We start from the raw sequence: 27,650 nt of genomic DNA, 5'->3' as shown, positions 1-27,650 counted from the left end.
GGGCCACTAACTTCACCTAATGAAACACCTAATGAAACAACCTTCTCCACACTGGGAGCTGCCAGGTGAGTCCTCATAAGGGCCAGGTACTCTTCAGTCTTTGGGAAGGGGAGAACACTATCATGTTGCTGCAGGAGATTTCACAGCAATCCAGCCAGGAAGCCTAACTAGAAGACAGTCACCTCACGTCACTAATGTATCTGGTAGACTGCTGACTCTGTCCTGCCTAGACCTTTGCTCAAAGGGGCTGATTTGGGATTTGCTGAACTTGTGCCACGTGGCCTGCTACCCATCTCTGTCCATGTGGAGGGAGCAGTTGTTAATATTAACACCTACAGCCCACTGGGCCAAGAGCATAGCTTTAACAGCAGACGTGTCTTGGCAGTCAGAGTCCCAGAGTCTCTTTTGCATGGCAGGGATCGGTATGACAGAGTAGCTGGAGCAGGAGAGTCGGAGGTGAAAAGGATCTTGGCATTCTATCCCTTTGCAGCACGTTTTGAGAGAAGCGTGATGAACTCCAGCTCCTGGAAGACCGCTGGGCTCAGGGCACCTTTGGTCACATATCCAACTGCTTCAGGAGATGGATTGTGGCATGCAGCATTTAACCTTCCTCACCAAGTTATCCCTCTTCCCCTTTCCAGCCTACCTTCTCATGGCTCATATAGAAGCTGTTCCATACTTTTGGTCCCTGAGCCCTTTCTAACTCTAGTACATCTTTTCTGAGAAGTAGAGGCCAGAATCGCACAACCGCACTCAAGCTGTCGCAAACCATGGATTTATGCAATGGCATAATGATGTCCTCTTGCTGTTCTTTATTCCTTCCCCAATCATTCCTAATACTTGACTTGTTTTACTGGCTGCTGCTGCGCATAAAGCTGATTTTTTCATGGAACTGTTATAACCTCAGGGTCTCAATCCTGAGTGGTACTAATCACCCCAGAGCCCATAATTTTATATATGAAACTAAGAATGTATTTCACCTCTATGCCACACTTGACATTTATCAGCATTAAATTTCAACTGCCATGTAATTGCTCAATCATTCAGTCTTATAATGTTCTTCTGCAAGTTTATACTCTGCTTGTGTCCTTGCTGCTTTGGATAACTTCATCCAATCAGCAAATTTTGCCATTTACTGATTACTTACAATACTTCTGAGTCATTTATGAAAGTTATACAGTGCAAACTAATGTGGATCTCTGGTGGTGGCCTTCCTTATTGAAAGAACTGACCATTTATTTCTACCTTTGTTTCTTATCCATATCAGCACATTCCTTCTTTCATTTTTCTATTCATAACATTTCCTTACAAAGGCTTTTGGAAATTCAAGCAGACTATATCAACTATATTATCATAATCTTCATGTCTTCTCAAGCATCCATAGAACCCCAGGAGGTTTTTAAGGCAGAACTTCTTTTTGCAGAAGCCATGTTGACTGAGCAGCTTGTATTTCTCCCAGCATCTAGTAATTTTATGTTCTGTTATTATTTCTACTAATTTACCCCAAAAAACCATCAGGTTTACAGGCCTGTAGTTCCCCAGAACCCCATTCAAACCCTTTTTAAAAGTCTGGCATCAAATTTGCCAGCATGCAGTCTTCAGGTATCAAGGAAATGTTTGAGTAAGAACAACACTACTTACTAGTGATTTGGCTGCTTCATTCCTGAATTTGATAAGACTCCCAGGACCAGCAAGTTGGTTATGTGTTAGGATTTACTCTGCTCATCTGCACCATAACCTCTTCTACAGTTACTTAATTTCAGATAGATCGTCTACTGTGTCCCCATCCTAAAAGGGATTCTGTGATGGGAATCTTCCTCATTTCTTCCATGGGAAACTTACCTTAGTAAACCAGCAAGACTCTCTCAAAACTTTCTTCAGCACCTCTCGTGACAGTATTTCAGGCTATCCCAGGCAACCTGGAAACGCACAGCACGAATTAGCCAGATGCTACAAAGCTGTCCGAAAATAAAAGCCTAAATGCCTGGTCAAAAGTCATGCCACGAGTTTGAGGTAACTGGTGCTAGTGCTCCACCTCACAATGCACCTTTAACCATAGGCCCTTGCTTCCTGCTTTCTGCACCAACTTCTGCTACTTTGGAAACTGCACGAGTCTTTAAGGACTCTCGGTCTCACAAGGGGGAAAATGAGTGCGATAACACGAGTTTATGGCCCAGAAGGAGAGCAACCATGGCGTGAAAGCATCCCCCCATCCCGCGGGCTTGCGCCTTCCGCGCACTCGGCCCTCCTCGTGGCTCACTCTCAGCCCCAGGAGGTGCCTTGGCCCCCTCACCCCAGCCCGCCTTCCTCGGGTCACTAGACGGCGCTGGAGGAGGTGAGGAGCTGCGGGGCTGGACAGCGGCCTCCCGCCCGGCCCGGCCCGGCCCGCCGCCCATCACCTCTGCGCAGCCTCGGAGGCCGCGCGGGGGGCCTGCGGCACCTGGCCGCAGCAGCTGCGGGGTGTTTGTGCGAGCGCGGTTTTTTTTTTTTTTGCTTTTTGGGTTGGTTTTTTTTTTAGCAATAAGGTTTTTTTTTTTTTTAAAGAAGCAACAGCCCCTCACAGCTTCCTGCAGTGCTTCAGCCAGCGGCTGAAGCGTAAGCGCGACGGGGGAGGAGGTGAGGGAGGAAGGCGCGGGGCCGCCTCAGGTGGCGGCGTGCTCCATCGCCACAACATGGCGGGCGCGGGGCCGTTCGCGGCGGCGCTGGCCGCCCTGCGGGGCTGCTACGCCGAGACCGCCCCGCTGGAGACCTTCATCCAGCGGCTGCGGGACAGCGGCGCCGGCGAGGCCGAGGTGCTGCGGGCCGACGACGCCCCGTGCTACCGGACCTTCGTGGCGCAGTGCGTGGTGTGCGTCCCCCGCGGAGCCCGCTCCATCCCGCGGCCCTTCACCTTCCAGCAGGTAGGAGGGCGCGGGGAGGGGGGGTGGGAGGGGGAGGCAGCCGTTGCCCGCTTGCGCAGCGGCACCTGCGTTGCAGCCCTCCCCACCGAGCAGAAGCCGCCCGCCCGCCCGCGCGGGCAGCCTCGCCCGCACCAACGGTCAGCGCCGGCCGTTGGTGGCCGTTGCCCCCCGTCGCTGCCTGCCGCCTCGCTGGCGTGCGGCCGCGGGAGAGGGCTCCTGGGGCTGCCGCCCTCCGCGGTGCCGCGGCTCGTCATGCTTTTCCTGTCCTCCATGCGTGTGTGTGCGCAGCGGGCGGCCACGCTTGTCTCCTCGTGGCTCTGCCTCCTGGCTGCGCCTGCTCGCTTGGTCGTCTCCTTTGGTCCCCTTGCTCTTCTTCGCCTCAGAATGAAGTTTGGTTTATGGAAGTTAAATTTTTCTCTAGCCTGCGTGGGGCTTATCCCCCTTTCCCCTCCCTCTAGGGGGTGAACGGGCAAAATCTTAGTGTCTGCTGGCCCGTGGTTAGATAAGCCGAAAGATTTGTGTGTCTGGGACTCCCTGACTTTGTGCTTGGTCTGTGGGGAAGCATTTAACACCCCTTCCCCCTCCAAAATGTCTGGGGAGCAATTAGAAATGAAAAAACACCATTTTACCTCTGTTAGAGGATAGAGAAGAAGAGAGAAAGAATTATTTTCCAATCCTTTTTTAAGCAGAAAAAACTCTTCCAAGAGGAATAAGACGAGTTTCTCTTGGAGCTATTGTGCGCCTGAGCAAAGTTGTGCTACTGCACAAAACGAATGTTGCAAGCTTATGGAGTATTTTTTAAAAACGTGAGCTGAAATACTCACTAGAAGTTGTTTATTTTACATTAGCACTTGGAGGTCCCCAGAAAGGCAGTGTTAGATCCCTGCTGTGGTATGGTCTGCGCATGTGCGTAGCGTGGGGCAGAGTGACCTGAAAGCCTTGGAGTCTGGACTGCTGAGAAAGATGAGAGGAGTAGCATAGGGTGTTCCCTTGGCATGAAAACCAGGATCAAAGGAGCAGAAGTTAAAAAGACTTCCCTAAAGTCATAGTCTCTGGTTGATGATTTTATTTTTTTAATCCTGTGATATGTTTGAAAATCTTTTTTCTAATAGGGCACTGTTGCCTCATTAATATTGCTTTGAAAAGCTTTAATCTAAAGCTCAAGGCTAGAACTCTGTATGTTGCATGTCTGTTCATTTAAAGGGTATGTTGTGGCGTTTGGAAGAGTCCATAAAAAGTAATTCTCCTTTTTTCTTTCTTTCTTCAGTTATCTAGTCAGAGTGAAGTCATCACAAGAGTTATTCAGAGGCTATGTGAAAAAAGAAAGAAGAATATCCTTGCGTATGGATATTCCTTACTGGATGAAAACAGTTCTCACTTCCGAATCATGCCGTCTTCAAATATATGCAGCTACCTACCCAATACCGCAACAGAAACTCTTCGTATCAGTGGCCTATGGGAAACATTACTGAGCAGGATAGGGGATGATGTGATGATGTATTTATTAGAACACTGTGCAATCTTTATGCTGGTTCCCCCTAGTAGTTGCTATCAAGTTTGTGGGCAACCCATTTATGAACTTATTTCAAATAATGTAGAATCGTCTCCAGTGTTTGTTAAACAAAGATATTCAAAGCATAGACGTAATATCTTGTTTGACTATATGCAAAAGAGGCTTATGTTTCATAAAGAGTATCTTTCAAAATCTCACTGGTGGAAATGTAAACGAAGACTTGCAGTTCAAGTCTCCAGCAAGGGAAATCAAAAAAATAACAAAATACAAAGCTTAGGATCCAGTTTGGCATATTCGTCTAAAGATGATTTTAAAGCAAGCAAACAGATCAGAATGGTAACTGAACATCTGGAAAATCAGATTAGCCCAGGTTTATCTTCATCAGCTACAGCCCTGTCCTTGAAAAGGAAGCTTGATAGGGAACAACTTAAAATTACAGCTAAGAGAGCAAAAGTAGAGGAGGAAACACCAGAGAAAGAGGCTTGGAATCACAGTCCTGGCATAAACCAAAGTAGTTCCACGAGGTATGGAACTGAGTACATCGCATCACATTCTGTAAATCTTACTGAAGAAAAGTACGCTGCTAGAGGAAGTGACAGTGATATGCCTGGCCCTTCTTTACTTCGCAAATCTTATGATGGGAAGGAGAAAGCTGTCGCAGATGAGAGTGCGTTTCTGCAAGGAGTTCAAAGTAACAGACCTGTTAAGTCCAACATGGAAATGCAAGCAGAATCAAATAGAAAGGGCATAGAGATGCATATGTATAAATCTCAGGTGGATTCTGTACAAATGAAACCAAGGGAAGGTATTTCTTCAAAATACAGAAGGCTGGAAAGTCCCGTAGATCTTTTGGGAAAGAAATTGCCAAATACAATCTTGCGTTCTGGAGTATACATTGAGAGGAAGTCTCTTCTGTACTCTCGCTGGAGTTTCAAAGAATGTTTTCCTAAATCGTTTTTATTGAATCGCTTGAAGGGTTGTCAGGCAGGTGGAAAACGGCTTGTAGAAACTATATTCTTAAGCCAAAATCTGTTGGAGCAGAAACGCAATCAAAATCTGTCACATCACAACTGGAGAAAGAAAAGGTTGCCCAAACGCTACTGGCAGATGAGAAATATATTTCAGAAACTGGTAAAGAACCATGGAAAGTGCCCTTATTCGTTTCTCCTGAAAAAAAATTGCCCTGTTTGGATTTCCGAAACCAATGCAGGAAAAGCTGAGTCACTGCCTTGTCAGTCAGCCTTACCTGGGGGAGCAGCGGTTCACAAGCAAGTAGAGCAGTTTGGGAAAGAATCTACTAAGCACGTGACAAGCAGAAGCCAGAAAAGTGGTCACACTGCTATGCCAAACGACTTGCATGCTCCTCTTTCAAAATCTCTGTGTGGGGAGTCAAAGAGCGAGGAGCAAAGTCCTGGAGAGGTGTGTGATTCGGCCATCAGGGAGCTCCTTGGGGAGCACAGCAGCCACTGGCGGGTGTACGTCTTTGTGCGACAGTGCCTGGAGCGGGTGATCCCTGCAGAGCTGTGGGGTTCAAACCATAACAAATGCCGCTTCTTAAAAAACGTGAAAGCCTTCATTTCCATGGGGAAGTTTGCTAAGCTTTCATTGCGGGAGTTGATGTGGAAGATGAGAGTGAATGACTGCATGTGGCTTCGTCTAGTTAAAGGTACTCCGTATATTAAAATGAGGAACTAAGTAGTAGAGTCAGATGACTGGTATCCAGGTTTATGCTGGGGAGGAGGTGGAGTTGAATCTGGGATTCAGAGTTGCAGGATTCATTGGTACTAGCCATAGCTTAGAGAGCAAGCCTGGGGGTGCTTCTCTTAACTGATATGGAAGATCACCCTTAACTCAGTCCTCCTATATGCTTGAAGCTTAAGTTTTCCTCATTTTTCATAAACAGTTTTGTGTTTAATGGGATGAATTTTTCATAAACATAAATTCAAACCTGGGGCTTTAAACAAAACTCCTTCCTCTTTCTTTCCAACCCCCCAAATAGTAAGTAACTACAAAATTGCATTCAGGTGCCACCTAAGCAGGTAAGGAACAAATGCAGTCTGCCTTAAGTGGCAGTCGTTACTTTAACCCTTCAGGAAGAATGAAAGGCAAAGTGAGAGACCAGTTTCTGCTATGAGAGTAAACCTCATGGTTTCCCTGCCCCCTCTGCCTGGAAAGAGACTTGTGGGCTATGTAAGGTAAGAAGTAGAGAGGGTTGCCCACCATCCCTTGCATTTTTAGAGCCCTTCCTTGAGAATGGGAGGCCCTTGCTAATGGGGTCTACCTCAGGCCAGATAGTTGTTGATGCAGGCTGGCCTGGAGTGTTCAGGGGCTGAAAGCTGTCTTTAGGGGCGGTGGGAACATCAGCTGATTGCTCCAAGATCCTCGTGACTCCCTTCTGTTTAATGATCATTTCAGTAAATCTTAATTTGAGGTTGAAGTTGTTCTGTGCTTGATTGTTGTGGGATCTAATGCAAACAGTAATATTTCTGTGCTTCCATTCTCCATCTCTAAAACTTAAATTATACTTCTTTATCTGGTATGTTTGCAGTATTTATTCTCACCTGGTAGTGTACTTGGATCCTACAGAAATGAGAGCTGAAACTTACATTCCTTTTTAAAAGGTGTAATAGGGTTCTAAAGTTACTGTGTGTTCTCTATAATGTAGGAGAAAAATGAAAAGCCCAAAATCTGAGAACTGATGTCAAAAATGGGGGAGATACACCTCTGTAAGAAACTGTTAATTCTAGCAAAGATATTGCCTCTTTATTCAGAAACTTTGGCTAAACGTATGCTTTTCAAAACACTGAATATTGAAATACTTTTAAATATTTTTCTTGTAAAAATGTATTTGGTTCCCAGTAATATGAAACAAGTATCATCTTACTCTCTGGAACTGATTCCAAAAAATCAAGACATGGGTTTAATTTTAATTTTCATGAAACCACTCTTATGCTTGAATTCTGAAACACATTTAATTGCTTTAATGTATTGGAGGAAAAAAAAAAAAAAAAAAACCAAACCCTGCAAGAGTAGCAGTCGTTTTGTGTCCATCTCCTGAACTCTAGTTGGGATTCAGTCCATTACCATGATGTTAATGTATGTTGTTGAGAACATAGAAAAATAATGACGATGTTCAAGAACAGCTGCCTAATACGGTGTTTTGTGTATATTACTGCCAGTTTATTATGACTTGCAGTTTATTCTGCAAGTCTATTCACTTGCAGAATCTTCTGATAGTCATTGGATTTTGCATTGGTGGTACCTGGTTTCCACTGAAATGAAAACGATTTCCTTATGGTAGTTACTTCCAAGAACAACCCTGCCCCTCGAGGCCCACACACCTTTTTTTTTTTTTTTTTTTTTAAAGTGTTGTGCATACATGAAAGTGTCTGCCTTGAAGAGCACAAAAACCAAACAGCAGAGACCTGGGAACTTATTTCAATTTTTTTTTTTAAGTTTCGGTCTTAAGCCTCAATTATCTCATGTCAAAATTGAGCTGTTGGACATGTTTGTGTAATAAATAAGCTGTATTGCACAAATTATCATTTCTGTAGAATTTCTTAAATTATCTTACTACACTTTCCTGAATTCTACTTTCAAATTTAATTAGGAGAGTATGTTTTAAAGGTTTCGAACGTTCAGTACTATAGGACAGGGTTTGTTGTCCCTTTGCTTATTTGCCATTTTAGACATGGCCAAAAATATATGTAGGCTTAAATTTGATCATAGCTAGAAAAGCTTAGGGTACATACTTACTGTGCAATCTAAATATTATAAGGGCTGATTGACTTAAACAGAGTGATTTTTTTTTTTTTTGACTGCAGCAATTAAGTTTTAAGTAGGATATTTGAAATAAGCTGAGTCTAACCTTGAAACTAATTTTTTATGTAAATCAGGAATTCTGAATATTATTCTCTTCCTCAAGTCAGTTCAATTATCTCTTATTATTTTTGCAGTATACCTAAGAATTTTCATTGTTTGGCTTATGAAAATAAAGTTTTAAGAGTCTATTAGAGCATAACTCCCAGTGTTCTATGTGGAACGTTTTACTTTTTCCTCCACAATAATCCTGCCATAGCGTGTTAAAGATCTTGCAGTCAACATGGGAGAAGAAAGTAAGTCTGTGGGCCACTGATTGCTTGCATGTATTGGTATCCTGTGTACCAGTTCGTCATTACAACTTTGTTTCCATCTATGTACTTTAAGCTTTGATAAAATTATTTAATGCCAGTGAAAATTTGGGGTTGCATCTGTGCAATTGTTTGTGTTTTCTTTCTTTCTCTGTATTAACCTTGAGCTAAGAAAAGAGTGTATGTGTGCTTTCTTGTTTGTTCTGTTTTTTTTCAACACAAAGAGTTGATACCTACTATAACAGCGTTTGAATTGTTTATTGAAGGTGATCACTTTGTTCCTGCCTATGAACACTGTTTCCGTGAAGAACTTTTGGCTAAATTCCTATACTGGCTGATGGATACCTATGTTGTTGAGTTGCTCAGATCATTTTTCTATATCACCGAGACCATGTTCCAGAAAAACATGCTTTTCTACTACCGAAAGCTTATTTGGGGCAAGTTACAGAACATTGGAATTAGGTAACAATAGAAAGCTAATCAAACACTAATGAAAATACGGAAATCTCATGTCTTGTGTAAAATTTATAATTCTGCTTTTGTTTATTGCCCATTCACCCTCTTTTTTTCAATCACTTAATTTTCCAAAAGAAAAATCAACCTGTGATTTTTTTACTGTGCTAGACTTGTAAATTCAGAACTATTTTATGTGGAAAAAAACTGATTCAGATTTTATTTCTCTGGTTATCAACCTTTGAGATAATAGCCATTATGAGGAAAGTTTTGTTTTAATGAGTCAAGCTTGCACCTTTTAACAATGAATGAAACATAGTGGCAGAATCTCAAAGTAACCTTGGGAAAGCTAATTTTAAAACTACTAAGCTCATTTTAGGAGTTTTAATTCCAAAAAAAAATATTGAACTTCTTATGAGTTCAGGCAGTAGGCTTGTGCAGCTTTTAATTGTTTTGTTGTTTTTTAATTAGATTAAGGAATTTAAAAGCTGCAGCATAATTTTTTCAGTGCAGTTGTGAAACTCCATGCTGCTTATTTGTTTTTAAAAATGCATGTATGAATTTAAGTTAGGGCATTATTTCAGATAAAATTTTAAGTGATTAAGTGAGAAAATAAGAAAAATCTGAAGGGATTTTTAATGAACAATTTCGTGTCCCATCCGCTTAGTTCATGTCTGTCTTGTTATCAGTATAAATTGTTGGTGTCCAGGAAATTTTTTGAACTGTACTAAACAATCAGATTTGATGTTTTGTGTTTTAATTACCATTTTTATATAGTGAAATTCTTGCATTTACAGTGGTCTGTTGGTGTACAGTGTTGTTGTATGCGTGGGTTTTTGTTGTTTTTTTTTTTCCTCCACTGCCCTGAGCTTAACATTGGTAACTTCTTCAATGCAGCTGTTGTGCATATATGTTTGTACTTAACAGGGCCGTAGTCCTGTTTGCAGTTATAGTTGGGAGTATGCAGTAAAAAGGGTAGTGGTAGAATATAACTTTCGGTTTGGCATATTCTCTGTCTTGTGTTCAAACTAACAGCCTTAGTGTTGTAATTAGCATTTTATGTAGTGTTAATGTACTTCAAAACCTAACATACTCTTCTTTATTTTGCCTAAAGTATCATCAAGTACTAAATTTTGCATATTAGAGATGATGCTGTTTTTAATGGGGTATATGCTTAAAAGAAAATAAGTATTTTTGTTCTCAGCCCTTTCTTCCTCTTATTCCCAGTTTTTCCCCCCAAAAAATGTAAGAACAGGGTGGTCTGAACCTGAAAGACCCTAATCTGGGCTGCTCCCATGTTTTCCCGTTCCCTCCCCACTTATTTTCCCACTGTACAGGAAGTCCCTTCTCACCTTTGGCTCAGGAAGTCCCTGAACTGCAGATGACTGGAAGCTGGGGGAGCATCTCAAGGAAGTACTGCTGAGTGCTTTCCAAGGGCAGCACTATAAGGACAGGGCATTAGTTGTTGGCTACAGGATACATGGCTATATGGTCCTTTAGTCTGACCCCAGTAGCTGCTCTTAAGCTTCATTCATAGGAGGGTTGGAGCTTTCAGCACTTTGCTTTTTACTGTGTGCTGTGTAGCCTGAGGTCTCCTCCTAATTCTACTCACTACACTCATACAGGTGGCAAGCTGCCTTTTCCACATAGTAGGTGAGAAAGTGGGATTAGAGGTGGTGGGAAACAGCTCTTTAGGGCTGCCTGCACTGCCTTGGCCACTTCTGGACTCGCCAGGCACACATCCCCTTTTCTCCAGGCGGTGTTTTCAGGTGTTGGTGAATCAGTGCCCAGGCAGCTGAGCTACTTCCACCTTCCCTGTAGGAAGGTGTTGCCCTAATGGCTGTTGTATGTGCGTCTTCACAGACTGCCTTGGTTTTCTTCCCTCCCTTCTCAGCTGGAGCTGCTCATAGTGATTGCTCTGAGCTGGTTCACAGGGAAGGCATTTACAGCCAAGTGTAGCCACTGATGCCTTTCCAGTTCTTTTGTATCTGCCGCTGGGGGTGAGAGGATAGATGAAAGGACTAGGCTGAATGGATCTGGACTTTATTCCTGCCTTTGCACTACACTTTCCTTAGAAGTACGTCCCTATCCTAAAGGGCCATCCATATGGTCTTCCTGTGCAGAATCCTACTCACGGACCACAATTCAGAGAGGAGACTCAAATCTGTAGATTTGTCATGCTGTACGTGCAAGTGTGCATTAGTCATTTTGCACACAGACAACACTTTCTGACTATTAATTTTTGTAGCTATATCAAACTTTATACCCCAAATTAAAAACAGTACTTATTCTCTATTAAGAAAAATTCTGTGTTTCATGATACAGTTGCTCCAAGTTACCTGGCCCGTGGAACGCAAAATTATTTTTTAAAAGTAGCGTACCCAACTTCATGGTAACAGCACCTATTTTTTTACAAGGACCAAACCCTCCCTGCCCTTGCCACACACAGTGGCTGTCTAGGATTGAAAATGCTGCAGAAGTTATGAATCTCCTACATTGTAGGGTGGCAGCATGTCAAAAGACAGCCCAACCATGTGCTCAAAAATCCTCTGCATTCCGGTATGCGGCAGGGCTGTGAGTGTACAAACAGGAGTGGGATGATTCAGCAGCCACTAGATCAGTGAGCATTCAAAGTCATTAGCCCTGCTATAATGACATGAAATATGCAATGATTGTTGCTGCAGGCAAAATGGCATCAAATTCCACAACAGGAAGGTCTACTGATAGTCAGCCTCTGTATTCACTTTTAGAGGAAGTCATAGTCTTCCTCCCCACCCTTCTTCTCTCATGTCTTAAATAGAAACTCCAAAGGGATGGACACTTGATCATTTGGTTGTTTCTGTTGAACTGGCATGATTTGTTTAGTCTTGGGGATCCAGCTAATACTGTAGTGCATGCAAAAGTTTTGCAGGTACTAGAAAGAAACTGAGTCAAATAACTGATCTCTAGCTACGAAAGTCATCTCCTTCTGTCCCTTCTGCTGTGCTTTGGGCTACATCTGAAAAGGGAATTTAGTGCCTAAGTTTGAATATAAATCCTCAGAAGGTTTGCTCAGTAATAGCTCAGCTTGCTAGACCGTGAATGCCTAGATGCCTTCCGGTTGGCATGCCCTGTATCACTCAGGCCTTGACAGTCCTAGGATGCTGAATCTTTAGCTCATACCTGAGTTTACGAGCTAAGGTAAATAAGTATTTATGTGCCTATTTTGTCTGCAAGTTTGGCCTCTTAGGTGTCTCCTAGAATGCGCTTATCAAATTTGCACCGTCCATCCTTTTTCTTCTGTGATAGTGGGGCTTCCTTTTGCTAAACCAACCTGTTGGTTTGTGAGGGATGTGAAAAAATCTGAATACATTTGCATTCAGATCCCTTCTTCTGAGGAGATTTGATTCATCTTATTTCACTTCTCAGAGGAGTATCCCAACAACTAGGCTGTAGAGCTTTCTGAAATGATAGCTTCTGTCCTCCTAAACAGTACAGGCCGTTCAGAAGATTGGTCTAGGTCTGTCATGTAGGTATGGTAGGGTGCTCTAAGAATAAGATACTAAGTAAAAGCAAAGCCTTTTTGCGCCACCTCCTTTCCACACTTGATTGAATTAATCTAGACTGGGCCACACTGAACAGTAGACCCTGAGGGGGAGTGTCTGTGAAGTCGAAACATATCTTCTGCTAAGATAGGTATAGGGAACTTGGAATCAATGCCTTAGCAGTCATCCATCTCTTCATCCTTTAGCTGACTGCTGCTCATCAGGCTGGTTCTTTTGAATCCTGTTACTGGATACTTGAATACCTTCCTCATGTCATATAGGTACCCTAGTATCCCGATTCACTATGATTTCTAATAGGTAGTGGAGCCCCTAAATGTTTGGATGGAGGGGCAACAACCCATTAGTGTATAAATCTTTCTCTGGATCTTTCCTAAAGTAGTTTTCACAAAGTCCTGTCCAACTAAGTACATACCTTGTAAGCTTCTGAAACCATGAAAAATGTCTAGGTTCCCATTGTTTTGAATTAAAGTATTTCATAGTTCTCAAATGTACTTAGCTAATCTGTAGTTTCATTTTCATTTGTGTTAGCGGAGATGTTTTTATTATCTTAATTTACACAGCATGAAGCAGAAATATATACTACTTTATTGCATTACATTGTCATTAAGATACTGTGAGTTTTTTCTGAAATTCAAACTTCCATTTGGTACCTTGGATTGAATATTGATATTATGTTAGTTTCTGCAGTAGTATTTGTAATTATCTTAGTAAAACATTTGGCTCCAGTTATCATAAAGAAATGAAATATTTGTAATTCACTGCATTTTCTACTGTTTACTCTCAATATGTATTTATATTTTAGAAACCATTTTGCCAAAGTACATCTACGTGCTTTATCTTCAGAGGAGCTTGAAGCTATCCATCAAAAAAAAAATGTTCCTATGGCATCAAAGCTCCGGTTCATTCCCAAACCAAATGGGTTAAGACCCATAGTAAAAGTGAGCGGTGTTGTTGAAGCAACAGCATTCAGCAAGGAGAGCAGAGAAAAGAAGGTTTTTATTTTCTTTATTGTTTTATGGATTTGATGTGGGCAGCTAATACGAGGGTGAGTGGGATTCTTTTTTTTTAATGTTATGCAGAACTGGTTGAAGTGTTGAACTGGAACTTTCAAATCAGAGTGAATGGGCCACTGTAACTTAGCTTAGTTTTTTTTTTTTTTTTTTTCCTCCTTTCCCATGCTTAATTATCATTAACCTCCAATAACAGAATCACGTAGTTCTGTTTGCAAGCTTGTCTTAAGAAAATGAGTTTACCATGATGGCACAGTCTGTCAGGTAATCATGTTTTCTTCCTCTCTGCTTGCAGTCTCCTTGCCTTTGCCTTGCTAACGTTGTCTGAGTGTGATTGATTTTGGCCATCCGTAGGGATAGAAAGATGGAAATCTCAAAGGCATTACATACTCAGTATTCAGTACTAATGTGCCATATTGGTTTCTCACACCAGAGGGTGAGGGACAAATGAGTCTAGCCCATTGGGATTTATGAGTACTGGTTGTGTGTGTTGCTTAGCTAGTTATTGTGCCAAGTCAACCCAACCCCGTTAGCAGGCCAAACATCAGTGAGTTGTTTGTTTACAGGAGCAGGTCTAGGAAGGACAAGGAAGCTGGATCAAATACAGTAGAGAGACAGGAAGGAAGCTGGGAATTACTGCAGCGTGGGAACAGACAGAACCATGTGGTGCACAGAATGATCTATTTAAAAGGCCAGTTAACCACACGACATAGTGGGAGCCACATTCCAGTATTTCTCATGACTGAATTGCTTTTCCTTAAGACTGCATCCTATTCAGTAGACAAAATTAAGTGTTCCCCAGATGGGTGATAGTTCAATGGCTTCTTAATACTCATAGTTCAGTGTGATCCCAGACCATATTTACAGGACATCATCCAAAAGCTGCTCTGAAGTGTTGCTTTCTTCATAGTCTTTCTGTAGCAATCATACTGTTCAATTTGAAAGTATGCACACAGTCATTTTGGAAATAGCTGCAGTGCTTTAAAGGTATTTTTGCTCCTGTAATAGATCTGGCATAAAGCCTGAATGCACTGAAGAAGATGGAGGTTCAAAGTCAGCAGTGTTTAATTTCAGCTAACCTGCTGCACATGAGCTGAGAGGGAATATCTGTGCCTGCTTAGAGATGAGAGCAGTAGGCTCCTGTTGGAGAGTGCTGAGAAGCAACTGAGGACAGTAAGTCTTCAGTTCTTATGAAAAGACCTCATCTGTTTAAACTAGGAGAACGATCACAAAAACATAGCTACCAATTCTAATAAGTTCTGTGAAAGACAAGGCAGTAATGTTACATTTCTTCTTAGATAGGAGACTGAGACAGAGAAAAGTGTCATGCAAAGCAATCGCTTTGTTCATTATGGAAGTGTTGCTACTCAGCTTGTTTCTGCCATGGCTTTTTATCATCCAGCCTGTTCCAGTCTTTCATCCTGTGCCATATCTAGCTTGTCTCTGCTCTCCAGTTTCCTCCTAGCATTTTAATTGTAGGAGGAAAACCATCTTCCTGTTCTTTCTGTGGCTGACAGCATTCCAGGTTTTGGAATTTGGAAGCCAATCTGGAATTTCGAGGGTAGACGTGGCCGCCTTCTGTAGCTCTACGGTGGAACGTATCCAGATGAACAGCCAGAGATAAATCTCCCAAAATACAGCTAGCTGACTGATGACTCATGGGCAACTCGAACTTTACTCCAAAAAAGTGATGAAATGATTCCAGTTCTGTGTATTTACCTTCAAATCAGTGTAGATCTTGTGTTTTAAAGACCTGTGTGTTTTGCTTGGCATCTTTCTCTCATTTCTTTCAATCTTATTTCCCCCTGCCCCTCCCCCTTTTTCCTAATAGGAAGTTCAAAGCACTGTGAGAGAGGGGTTTCTTAATCTGATTTGTTTATACATTTATAGATTTTTTTTTTCCTACTACATTCTGCAGAGATTCCAGCAGATCCTTAAATTTTGCAAAAATGTTTTTAGCTCTGGGGTTTAGATCTGTTCTGAGGAACTAGTAAGAGGCTGGAGGAAATTCCTTCCACCATTGAAACAAGGAGCTATTGTGAATACTGTATGTCCAGGTCTCTCTCTTTTGGCTTAGTTCAAAGCAGTCTTCGAGCTCTGAAGCCTTAATTGCCACGCTCTTATTGTGGCAACCTGCTAACCTCCTTATGGCTATCAGCTTTTGTGAAAAGAAATCATTTGATATGAAAGGAACCATCCTGGGATATTTAAGAAAGAAGAAAATCTCCTGGTGACAATTACTTTGACCTTGCTGCTTCTATTTATCTTCGTGAGCTACGTCTTTACCTTTTGAACTGTGTTTCTTAGGAACTCGGCCTATACCAGCAAGGACGTCACAGGAGTAGTGCCTTAATTGTCATAAATCTTTGTTTTTTAAATGGATCGAGAACATTTTGCAATAGCAACCAGTAGATTAACAAAACTGCTTATTTTGTGTAAAACTGTAAAGTTGGATCATGTTGTTTTACAGGCAGTGATACTCTGAAGTTTTTGATGTACTTGAATTTTACCAGCTTTTCACTGAAACCTGTAACTGATTTTTTTTTTCAGTGCAAAAATAAATGTCCTCAGATGAGCTAGAATGCTTCCAAAGTTAGCAACTGCAGTTCATCCATATCATGATCACAATATTGCCATTGAGAGTAAGAAATCTCTTATGCTCCATATATACATTTTTGGAGGACTTCTTCAAAATTCTAAACTGGCTGATGAGGATCTCGAGTATGCAGTTTGCTTTTCTTTAGTAGTATAGTTTGTCTTTTCATCATTCTTTTATAGCCACGTTTGGCAGTTTTCCTTAAGGTGTTGACAGAGCAACATCCAGCTAATCAAGCTGCAAGACTTCACTTCTGCTATACTTTACTATCCCCGTAGCTGAGAGAGCTGAAACTTTGCTAAAGTATCTGCATGTGATCAAGACACTCAACTGATGACACATGAGGTTTTAGCCTAAGAAAAGCTACCTTGTAATTGGTGCCGGTTTTATTTGCTGAAGTGCATCTATTAATGTCCTTTAATTGTCACTCCTTGATTTCAGAGTTGAACGCAGGAGAAAAGAAAAATTTTTTTCTCTAGGATTTAAACATACCAAAAAAATCTCTGAGGCTTTTTTGTCGCTTCTGTGTAGTCAGTGGAGCTATACTCGGGCTTTCTGAAAACTGTAGTTGACCAAAAAATATTGTAAATATACAAACTACCTCTCAGGTTTCATTCAAATGTAAAATCTGTGTATTGTGCAGAATTTAATATTTTTCAACGTACTTCAGGTGGTTCTTTGGTCTCTTTAGGTTCATCACTACAACACTCAACTAAAAAATCTATTTAGTGTGTTAAATTACGAACGGACTATAAACACCAGTTTCCTGGGCTCTTCAGTGTTTGGGAAAGATGATATCTTCAAGATATGGAAGAAGTTTGTTACAAAGGTTCTTGAATCAGGTGGAGAAATCCCTCATTTCTATTATGTCAAGGTATGCGCTTTTTCTTTTTCTTTTTTTTTTTTTTCCTCCTCCTCCTCGTGTTCAAACTAATTCTTCAAATCAGCTTGTGAGGATATTTTTATAGCTGTGAGCTAAATGCATTTTTTTCAAAATCAGCTTTTGTGCATACATAATAAAAAAAGACAGGATTTTATTATTTCTGCAGTTGTACTTCTCTTCATTATATTTCTCTCCCTTGTTCTCTCATGTGGTAAATATTGCTACTGATCATACACTGAATTTTTGCAATTAACATTTACTTTGGTATAAAGATGGGACAAAAATGTGAATTGGGGCGGGAGGAGCAATTTTCCCAAAGAAAAAGCAGGAAAAACTTGATGTGAATTTGGAAAAATACATCATCTTTTGAGAAATAGATGGCTTCTATCTCCATACTGTGATTTTTCTGTTGAAAATAGAACACCTGAACTCTGTATCTCTCCAACAAGTTTCTTTTCCTGCTTGGAAAACTTGGGTGCCTGTTATAACCCACAGTTAAAGCAGTTTTCTCTTGAAACTTATTTTTCAGTTATGTCTAGCAGGCAACCTTTTGTGTTTCAGCCCAGCTCATAGGTCTGAGCTGGGAAGATGTATACAGTATTATAGTGTTGTGGGTCTCCCTTCCCATGCTGTGCCTATCAGTTGACACCCTGTCCTGAAGTTGCTTTCAGTGATTGTTTCTCTTTCAAGCCAAAGAGTCATTGATGTAGTTCTTAAAAAGCTGTTGCTGCTTCAGATGGCTTTGAATTATAATCAGGAAGAGTAAAAACAAAGTTAAGATTATAATGTGAGGATTAGGAAAAATAAAATATCTGGAATTTTTGCAGCTTTGGAAAACCTTGGATTTAGTCCCCATGATCCTATGGAGGGGAAGTTCTTCTTCGCTTTTTTTTTTTAAAGGGATTATCAAACATACAAAAACAATAGCAATAAACTTTAGTTAAATTATTGAAAGTTAAATATTAGACTTTAAGGTTGCTTGTGCAGCTTTCAATGTACATTGCAAGTTCACTAGTATTCATTAGTATTTAATCATGAAAATAAGTGCTTATATAGTACAGGTGACAGTAGGGATCACTGTACCCTCAATAATAAAAATTAGGCTAAAACTGATAGTTTGGAGATCTCTACTTGCAAGGGAAAACTGCTCATAGAGTGAGGAAATAGTTTTCTTTTGTGCCCATAAGCAATGAGTCTTTCTATTTTGTTAGTAAGTTGGACCGGATGATGCAGTAATTTATCCTTCATCTTTGTTTTCATACTACAAGGGTATTTACAGTAATATTGATAAATACATAATGGATATTTCTTCTGTTTCAGGCTGATGTGTCCAGGGCTTATGATACCATTCCTCACAATAAACTTGTGGAAGTGATTTCACAAATCTTAAAACCTGAGAAAAGAACTATCTACTGCATACGACGCTATGCAGTGATTAAGATCACTGCATGTGGAAAAGCCAGGAAGTTCTATAAGAGACATGTATGATTTGCTGATTTCTTCTACTTCCTGGTGATATTTTTCTGTCCCAGGAATTTTTCTTTTGTTTTTTTGTCTCAATTTGGATTCAGTAATTACTTTATAAGATTTTTGGCTGTTTTCTGGAGGGGACAAAGCTTCTTTTCCTCTGCAGTGTTACTAAGAATAAAAATTAGTCACAAGTATGTTGTGGACATAGAAATGCATAAGGGAAATTTTTCGTTTTAAATATAGCAAAATTTTTGGATTAAAATAAAACAGGAAAAACTGCACTTTGACCTTCACTGAATAAAAGAGTCTGGTATTGAATTTTCTATTGCTTTTGTCATTTATTTCTTTACACTTACTATACAGGTTTCTACTTTCAAGGATTTTATGCCAGACATGAAACAGTTTGTGTCCCATCTTCAGGAGAGTGACTCGTTACAAAATGCAATAGTAGTTGAGCAGGTAAGTGTTAGGAGACTTATTCTCAATTGAAAAAAGAAAGCAGCATAGGAAGTAGAGAAAGATTGGATCTTTTAAATGAATGCACATGTTAGAAGGTTATGTCACTTCTGTCTTAGTTACCCAACAGCTTCTGTAATAAGATCTTTATCATCTCTTTGGTGTTTGTAGTAGGCTTTTAATGTTCAATGAAAAAGTGTCCCAGGCAAAACTTCTAATGAAATGTCCTTCTAGACTTTTTTTGGATTTTCTCACTGATGTCTCTGACTTTCACTTGAACTAGTGTTTCTTTTTGAATATTTACTAATGAATTTGTTATCTGTTGCAACAGTTCTCAAGTGAAAAATTAACCACATAGTGAAAGAGGACTTCAGTGCTTGTTATTTCCAAAATGTAAAGAAGTAAGAGTGTGTGTGTGGGGGGGGGAATTCTAAGCTAAGTAACTAAGGAAATGGATAAGGCATCTTGAATATCAAACTACGCTGAATGGAAAAACTGCTTTTAAAATTGAGCTTATTTTAATGATTACCTGCCAAGGTTGATAAGAATGAACTCATCTAAAGAAGAGTTAAAATGCAATACAAAACAACAGTAACTCTTTGTATGTGTTGTGTTCTAAAGAGATTGCCCGCTGTCTAAATTAAAGTATGACTAAAACTGATTTTGTTTTTAAAATTCCCAAACAGCACTTTATAAGCAAGCATCTTTTTGTTGTTCAAATTCTTTTGCTTCAGAACTATATTAATTGCAAATAATACTTGTTCTCGAGACTTCCTGCTGTACAAGGAGCATGACAGAGAAAGGCATGGAAGTAGATGATATACCCAGTCAGTTTCTTAATACGTCTTATTGCTTGGCATCATGGTGTTCCATGCATACCAACCTATAAGCTTCCTGAGCCGCAGATGGCCAGAAACTCTCAGGTATTTTCTCATGGTGTACTTCCTCTTTCAATTTTTTTTCCCCCTTCCTTCACTTGCAAGTGGAAGACTTTGAAGTAGGACAACTTACAGGATCATTTACTTCTATGAATGCACATCTAAGGACAAAGGGGTAGAATATAAAGAAGGGGTGGTGCACAATTCCAGGATCCTACGAAGTGCGGAGAGCCTAATGAGTATGTGGATGAAAGTTAAAACCAACTGATAATGTGTATGCGGGTTTTGTTTGTTTTTCTTTTCCAGTGGACATCTGATTTAGCTGACTAGGCTAGGTGTCATATGAACAGCAGCATTCTGTTTCACAGGTTTTTTTTTATTATTATTATTTGTAGGAGTTAATTTGAGCGTCATTTAGGAAAAAAAAATACATGTCAATGAGGGCATTTATGCCACAGGCATGCCACATTAGCTCTTCAGTGCACATTCTTAATCATGATCTCACATGGCTTTATCAAAAACTAGGTGCTTTTTACTGATGTATAATCAATGTGTATAGGAAGTGATTTTGTTTCAGTGCTGGGTGAGGTCATTGGTAAGGGATTTAAACTCTAAATGAAATTTTATTATTCGTTTTTAACACAAAAGCCTTGTTCATAAATATTGATTGCCTGTGTGACTGTCTGCTCATTGGTAATGTGGAGCAAAGACATGGAATGTGTTTTGCAGCAGAACTGGCAGGTGAGCATCTCTGTACTTGGGAATCATAAAGAACATGATAGATACAAGAATTGTCTTATCCGGTAGAAGGTGATCAAAAAAAGGAGGTATCATACATTGTAAAAACCCAATCTCTCCTTTATAACACATATGTTATAATCTAATCTCTCGAGCCTCTCCATCATTCTTTTGTAGTTGCTGGGTGTGAGAAACTTCTTAGTGTGTATATTCAGTTTTTGATTTTAGGACTTTATTTTGTTTCTTCCCTTAGAGGTTTGAACTGTTACACTCCTTTACTTTACGGAAAGGTTTCTATGTGTCTTTCAGTTTACTATAAACTTTCAGTTTCAGTACATCTTTAAAGTGCAAACCTTGTTTTGTTTTTGTCCTGTTTTTAGAGCTTATCTTTTAATGAGACAAGTTCCAGCCTGTTTACTTTTTTTCTGGAAATGTTACATAACAACATCCTGGAAATTGAGCACAGGTAAAAAAAAAAAAAAAAAAAAATTCTCTATGTAGAATGTTTTTTTTGCTGTTTTTAAGCAGGGTACTTTGCCTCAGGAAGTTTTTGTTAGCTGTCTTTCAAGGACTTTACTTCATGTTAATTTGAAATCTGTTTGTCATTTCATTTAGTTTGTTTTATACATTTGATTCCAAATGCTTCATGCTTTTATGATGTGAATAAAATTTGCATTTCTCACCTGGATGATGTTAATTGTGTTTTAAAACTAAGGGTATAGTTCAAAAGAAAGATACTTGAATGTGGAGATCCATTGTGGTGACCAAGAGTAAGGTAACATCCAGGCAGTTATGCAGAAGCCTTATTAATCATTTCAGTGTAGTGCAAAATTAGCCCTTCTTTTTTGCTTAAAAAAATATTTAAAAAGTTTTAAAAATATTAAAAAATATTTAAAAAGTTAAATAACGTTGTTTAAGTGATGGTTCTCCAAAATCAATCATGCATCGTCAACCTTTACTTGACAGTTTGAGGGAAAAGTGCTGATTTTTGACCTGGGGACACAGAGGGAATCTATTTTTAATACAGTTTGATTCCCTATTTCAAAAGTCTGGAAAAAGTAAAATTACAACTATAAAAAAAAAATCTACTGATGACTCAAAATACTGGTAAGACCACTTGCAGAATACGATTTGTTGTCCATGGTTTTCATAACTTTGATCTTTTTAATTTCACTAAGCCTGTAATAATAGAATGGACATTGTAATATAATATCTCACTTCTTTGAAGGAATATAGTGAAAATAATTTGCTTGGATTTTGTGAGGTGGACTCATTCTGTCGTTACCAGCATAGAAAAATCTGTGAGATAATTGGTAGCTCTGTCTTGAGTAGCATGCCTAGATGTGATGTATTAGTACATGTGAACTCAGTGGCTTTATTCAACCGACAAGATGAAAGAAACATTGAGGAATGTCACTCTGGCTCTGTATCAATTCTGTGCAGCTATGGGGAACAAATCAAGATTTACACTTTTGCAAGGTGATGATTGGCAACTTCAGGGAACTTCTTAGGGGGTTTTTTGAGTGTAAATACTAGTAATAAATAGCTAGTGCCAGCAGTTCAGCAATTGACAGTATGCTAGTGACTTTTCCTAATTAGAAGTAGGTTATTGTCATGCCTGAGCAGTTAAATGAGGAAATACATGTGATTCACAGTAAAGCATATGAAAAATAGCTAAGATATATAAAACCAGGTCACAGATTTTATTAGACTAAGCTATCAGGGGATTTCCCTAACAGTGAAGAGGAGTATTTATTTGTGAAAAAATAAAAAAAAGAAAACATTTCCCTTGGCCAGATAATGCTATGCTAGTGAAAATGAAGAATAAATACTTCAGGCAGCCCACTTAACTGTCATGTAGCTTTACTCCTACTTGTGGAACTGAAAGAACTTTTTCAGACAAATAAGCAGGATATGGTAGTGGTGAATATTTATATTTGAACTTAATGTGGATGTCTGCAGTTTCTGAGGAAAAGTTAAAACTAATCCACCTCAAAACCTGCCTGAATTAAATCCCTGATGTAGATGTACAGTATGAGCCTCACCGTATGGATTTCTTGGTGAGCATTTTCTTAAAGCTATTTGGATAATAAGCAACATTGCATTTAGAAATTGTATTTGGAAAGATCTGTCCTTTGTGCTGTGTGTTTCTTCTGCAATATTTTTTAAGCTATGTAAGATGGGACATTAGGAATTGCAGAGCCGCATATCACCAGAGCTTTGTAACTCCTCTGTGAAGCAGAAAAGGAATTACGCTTTAAGATTGGTTATAAAATTGTTTCATTTAATGATAGTTGTCTACTGGAGTTTGGTAATAGGAAAATGTAGAGTTTTATTTCATTGATGAACTTAAAACTTTTGGAAATGTAGATTCTTAGAGGAAAGCAAAAGCATATTTCAGTAAAAGTTAATTAGCGGGTTTCTAAGCATATTTCTTGTTGAAACATACATATCATACTTGAAAATAAGTAAATGGCTATTGGAATTCTCTTATTGCCTGTTTTGATTTGTGGTGGGGGTTTTGTTTGTTTTATTCTCTACTAGGTACTACTTGCAGTGCTGTGGAATTCCACAAGGCTCCATTTTGTCAACCTTACTTTGCAGCTTATGCTATGGAGACATGGAAAACAAATTGCTCTGTGGCATACAGCAGGATGGGTAGGGTGATTTGGATGTTTTATTTTTTCCTGTGCTCTGTTATATTTTGCATACTGTTTTTTCAGATTGCTGCTAGCTTTGCTTAGAAACAGCAACATAACAAACACCGTGGGGTACAAGCTATGAACACATTTTTCATGATGTGAAAGGTTCATCTTTTTCCAGGCTTCTCAAAATACTTTATTCAGAGCCCTCCCTTAATATTAGCTGCAACTGAGGATAATAAGTTTTTTGCCCCAAATCAGTAATCTTTTAAGTTTGCAACGAGGAGTAGAATGGAACAGTCAAAGCATGCTTTTTAATGGACTGTATACAGCATTTCTTTAGCATTTAAATAGTTGACTGCTCAATGCTGTATTTTAGGTTTCGGTTTTGCCGTACAGCAAGGCCTATAGAACACTTCCACATTCTTCATTTCCTGTGGAAATAAAAATGTTCTGTGTCTAACTGTTGTGCAAATTGTTCAGCTCTTAAACAAAACTTCAGTTTATTACATACAAGCAGAGCTAGATTTATGAAGTAGCACAGCTGGAGTGTTAATATTGCAGTCATTTTCACTTTTTAGATCACTGGTAAAACAATCATGTGGCATGAATGTCATGGCTGTCTTCATCATGCTTGCTTTATGGCAGAATGCAAATAATGTGGGAATCTTATATTAATTTCAAAGTCATAGGGGTTTTTTCTAAGTTTAATTTTGAACTTCAAGGATTTACAACTCTCCATTAGAAGTGTGGTACGTGCAGAGACCTCTGAAGCTTCAGCGTCGCTATAATCATTAGTTGCCATAAGATTGGGAAGAATAGTGCTAAGAGGGAGCTTTCCGAGATCTGTGGGTGGGAGGCTTCGATAATACATACTTCTAGGTTTTAATTATGCTGTTCTGTTCCCTCAGAAAGTTCACAAGTATGAAAGACTTTGCAGGCTCTTACCAAGAGCATGGTATTTAGTGATGCTATAACATGTCTGGCAGTCTCTTGAACACATAACATGTTTATGGTTCTTCTATGTTCGTTCCCATAACACTGTGGTGCTTTGTCCTCAGCCAAGACAGAGTGTTCGTTACAGGCTTCCTGAACCTCCAAGCTCCTGCCTGAGGGCCTTCCACTCCGCCATCTGCAAATCTTAACACTGTTACCAAGATCACAGATTGCTTGTGGATTTCTTTACAAGGCACACTGGTTCTTGTTAGAAGCCCTGCACGGTTCTTGGTACAGCTTCAAAGTCTTTGGGCCCTGCTTATATTTGTTTCTTAAGAGTTTCACAGAAAGCTAGCCTGGTGGAAGCTCTACCTTTTCATTAGACAGAAAATTTGGGGTCCCTCTTACCTCCTTCTTACTAATTCTTACTGGGGAATTAGTCCCCAGTTGAATCCAGATTAAGATAGATTAGGCATAAACTGGACATTGGTGAGCCTCCTGAAGCTTGTCCCTGTTCACGCATCTCCCTCTGTTACTGTCCATTCTCTTCCAAGAAAGATAAAAGAAACTAAGAAGTGTATAGAGGCACTCTAGGTAAGTGCGTCAGTCCAGTATCTCATCTTTGGAGGCTCATTAGATAACGGGAAGCCTCAACATTTTAGATACCCCCCTTCTACACAAGCAGTATAGTTTTCATAGGTCTTAGGACACTATAAAACACATCCTTTAATGTTAGGCTATTTTTGGAAGGATCTTTCCCTCTTTTCTGGATCTCTTGTGGCTCTTATTAGTCCCTGTGAGTTACAGTATGAGTTAGTGCAAAAGTTATCCTACCAAGTGTTGCCAGGGTTGATGGATCATAGGTTGTCATCTTGCTACATAAATCAACTTCTGGAAAGAGTGAGCTAAGCATATCCTATGGAGCATGTGGATGTCTGGATGATTTGTTCCGTGCTGTGGGTTCTGTTAAAGATACTAGAGATTCCCACCTGGAATTCCCAATGAAACTTCTGTTTTACAGCTCATTTGCAGAGGCTGTGGTGATACAGGTCTAAATAGCCATCAGTTTCTTTCAAGGAATCTTTTTGTACATACTGAAGTTGCAAGACTATGATTCAGAGAATACATTTTTTTGTGTAGCAGCTGCTTTTATAAGAGTTCAGAGCAGATTTTAGGATGTTGCTTAGGTGTATATTACATGATTTTGGTATTTTCATTTGACCTCTTAAATCAACCATTTGACCTCTTAAGTGGCTATTGATTTGTCTAGAAAAAGGTACAGCTGGTTTGGTTGTAATGATGGCAATAGCCCTGTTCGGAAGAGGAGGTTGGACTGGGTGATCTATTAGGCAGGACTTTTCAGGCAAATATAGGCAAGCTTGGGGCTGCGTTCTGTGGAAAAGGAATTCCAGCCTTTACAGTGGAGGGCTTTAGTCTGACTGTTTCACGTTCACATTACAGCTTCACAAATAAGCTACTTCATGATAAACCAAGGTATAGAGTTAGAGCACATCAAGTATCTGCTGTCTGCCTGAGTACCTGGTGTTGTACCATCTTTGCTTGCCTTGTGAACAAAGATATGAAAATGCTCAAAAGTGTAAAAATCCTGCTTCCAACAAGCTACTGTGGAGTAGCTTGTGTGCTGTGAATTCCTGTATTGCTTCATGTACCCAGTCCCTTTGCTTCCCTCTATTCTTCTTCTTCTTATTTATTATATTAAGGAAGAAGCAAACCTAGGAATTTCTTTATGAAACCTAAGTTTGAGGTCATGTTGACCTCTACCTTCTTGCAAATTAAAGCAAGCAGTTATATTACTGGGCACATCATCACTCTCAGGGGAATAACAAACATTTGAAAGGATTACATACCAAGCGATTTAACTTCAGTTTCTTCTTCATTCCAGAGTCCTGATACGTCTAATTGATGACTTTTTGCTGGTTACACCACACTTAACACAGGCAAGAACTTTTCTGAGGTATGCTATTAAATGCACAATCCTTAAAATAATAAGCATTAACATTTTAGGATGTTTCGTTTGATCTCCTTCACACCTTTACATGTAGGTATGTTTGGATTAATAATCAAGGCCTGGCTTTGGAGCACTCACTGGTAACCTGTGACTGGGAAGAATCCTTATACTGAGATGCAGTGGACCATCTGTTATATTTCAGATGGTGGGGGATTGCTCCTGAGACTTACAGTAAGGATCTAGCAGCTGACCTTGGAGCTTCTGGCAGCAATTAGTAATGCAGACAAACCCAGAGCAGCTGACAGTTGTCTTCTGTGACAATTTTCCCTCAAATTTTTGAAATGTTTTAGTTACATTCTTAAAACGTTTTTGTCAGACAGACATGCTCCTATCTTCTGTTCTTGGTGAAAGAATGCAACTTTTCTCTGATCTAATAATGATCAGAAAATTCTTAGCAATAATATTCTGGGGTGAGTATTTGAAGATACTGATAGCATGGCAGCATGTAACTTGAAGAACTTTCAAAGAGTCATTCTTCAGAGTGCTTCAGGTTTTTTTTGTTTGTTTGTTTGTTTTGTTTTTAAATTGGGCACCAAAAGAGTTACTGTGGAAATGAATGTATGTACAGTCAGTCTTCAAGAAGAAGAAGAAGGGTTGTGCTGATGTCAAAAGCAGTTTTAAGGATCTGATGAGAGAGGTCTTGAAAAAAATCTTAGCATCTGCAATGCAGTCAGTTACATCATGCTTTCCATAGTCAGAAAGATGCAGTTCTGTTGTGACCTGAAAGTTCATGGGAGTTGATTAAGTACAGTTTGAAGTGTAAATTATACTAAGTAGTGGAATAGTGTTCCTTGAGGATCTTATTTTCCTTCAGTTTCCTATCGGAACAGAAGGAAATCTCTAAGGATGTTTGGTTCTACAGTTCTGCTTGACTTAAATCATTGGGGCCATCAATAGACTGGGGATACCTCAAAATATTTATCTCTGCAACATCTTTTCAAGACAATGTCACTTGCAATAGCATTGCAGATATTCTCCTATTTGTCCTTTGAAGTTATCAGCATCTTCATGTTCTGTATCAACTTCTGCACCAACTGTGTTGGTATTCTGTGGACAAATAGCCTCTTTTGTGCAAGTTATCTGGATCTACTTAAAGGTCCTACAAACTGTCTGCCGTGAGTGGAACAGTAGCAGTTTTTCTAATGTAGCATCAGAATTGAGGGACTTGCAAGATTTATTTTCAGGAGGCAACGTTATGACTATTACTCCATTACAACAACAAAGGCTCCCTCTTCCCCTCCTCATTTAAAAGCCTGAAACCTGCATGTAAATAAATTGACAGTAAGACCATCTACTGCTTGTTCAAGCAATGACACTGCTGATTCAGCCTGTGGTAGGTAATTGACAGGCATACTAGCAATGAAGAGATACTTGGGAAAAACCTTGTGGAGAAAGTTCAGAGCTTTTTGCCAGATAACTGAGGTACCTGGAATCTCCCTGCTTTAGTGCACTTTCTGAAACAAAAACTTTC

The 27,650-nt window shown here is 39.7% G+C and overlaps 1 protein-coding gene across 6 annotated transcripts in view; it reads left to right on the top strand.

The window, feature by feature from the left end:
- The first annotated feature begins 2,314 nt into the window (after positions 1–2,314).
- TERT (telomerase reverse transcriptase) overlaps positions 2,315–27,650 on the top strand; it is a 36,072-nt gene continuing 10,736 nt past the window's right edge. For 5 of the 6 annotated variants that reach the window (XR_011139819.1, XM_068936275.1, XM_068936276.1 and 2 more), the window contains exons 1-10: positions 2,316–2,900; positions 4,168–6,079; positions 8,810–9,005; positions 13,344–13,533; positions 16,839–17,021; positions 18,351–18,512; positions 18,864–18,959; positions 20,953–21,038; positions 23,117–23,230; positions 26,054–26,125. Coding sequence is in view for 4 of the 6 variants with exons in the window: in XM_068936275.1 (XP_068792376.1) it covers positions 2,673–2,900; positions 4,168–6,079; positions 8,810–9,005; positions 13,344–13,533; positions 16,839–17,021; positions 18,351–18,512; positions 18,864–18,959; positions 20,953–21,038; positions 23,117–23,230; positions 26,054–26,125 (3,239 nt within the window). In the remaining 2 variants the exon portion in view is untranslated. Of the gene's footprint in view, positions 2,901–4,167; positions 6,080–8,809; positions 9,006–13,343; positions 13,534–16,838; positions 17,022–18,350; positions 18,513–18,863; positions 18,960–20,952; positions 21,039–23,116; positions 23,231–26,053; positions 26,126–27,650 lie in introns of all 6 variants that reach the window. The other variant, XR_011139818.1, reaches the window with a different exon arrangement.

This window comes from Struthio camelus, chromosome 2 (genome assembly GCF_040807025.1).
Source record: "Struthio camelus isolate bStrCam1 chromosome 2, bStrCam1.hap1, whole genome shotgun sequence".
Classification (NCBI taxonomy): domain Eukaryota; kingdom Metazoa; phylum Chordata; class Aves; order Struthioniformes; family Struthionidae; genus Struthio; species Struthio camelus.
The sequence above is the reverse complement of the archived record's forward strand: the minus strand, read 5'-3'. Positions and strand labels throughout refer to the sequence as shown.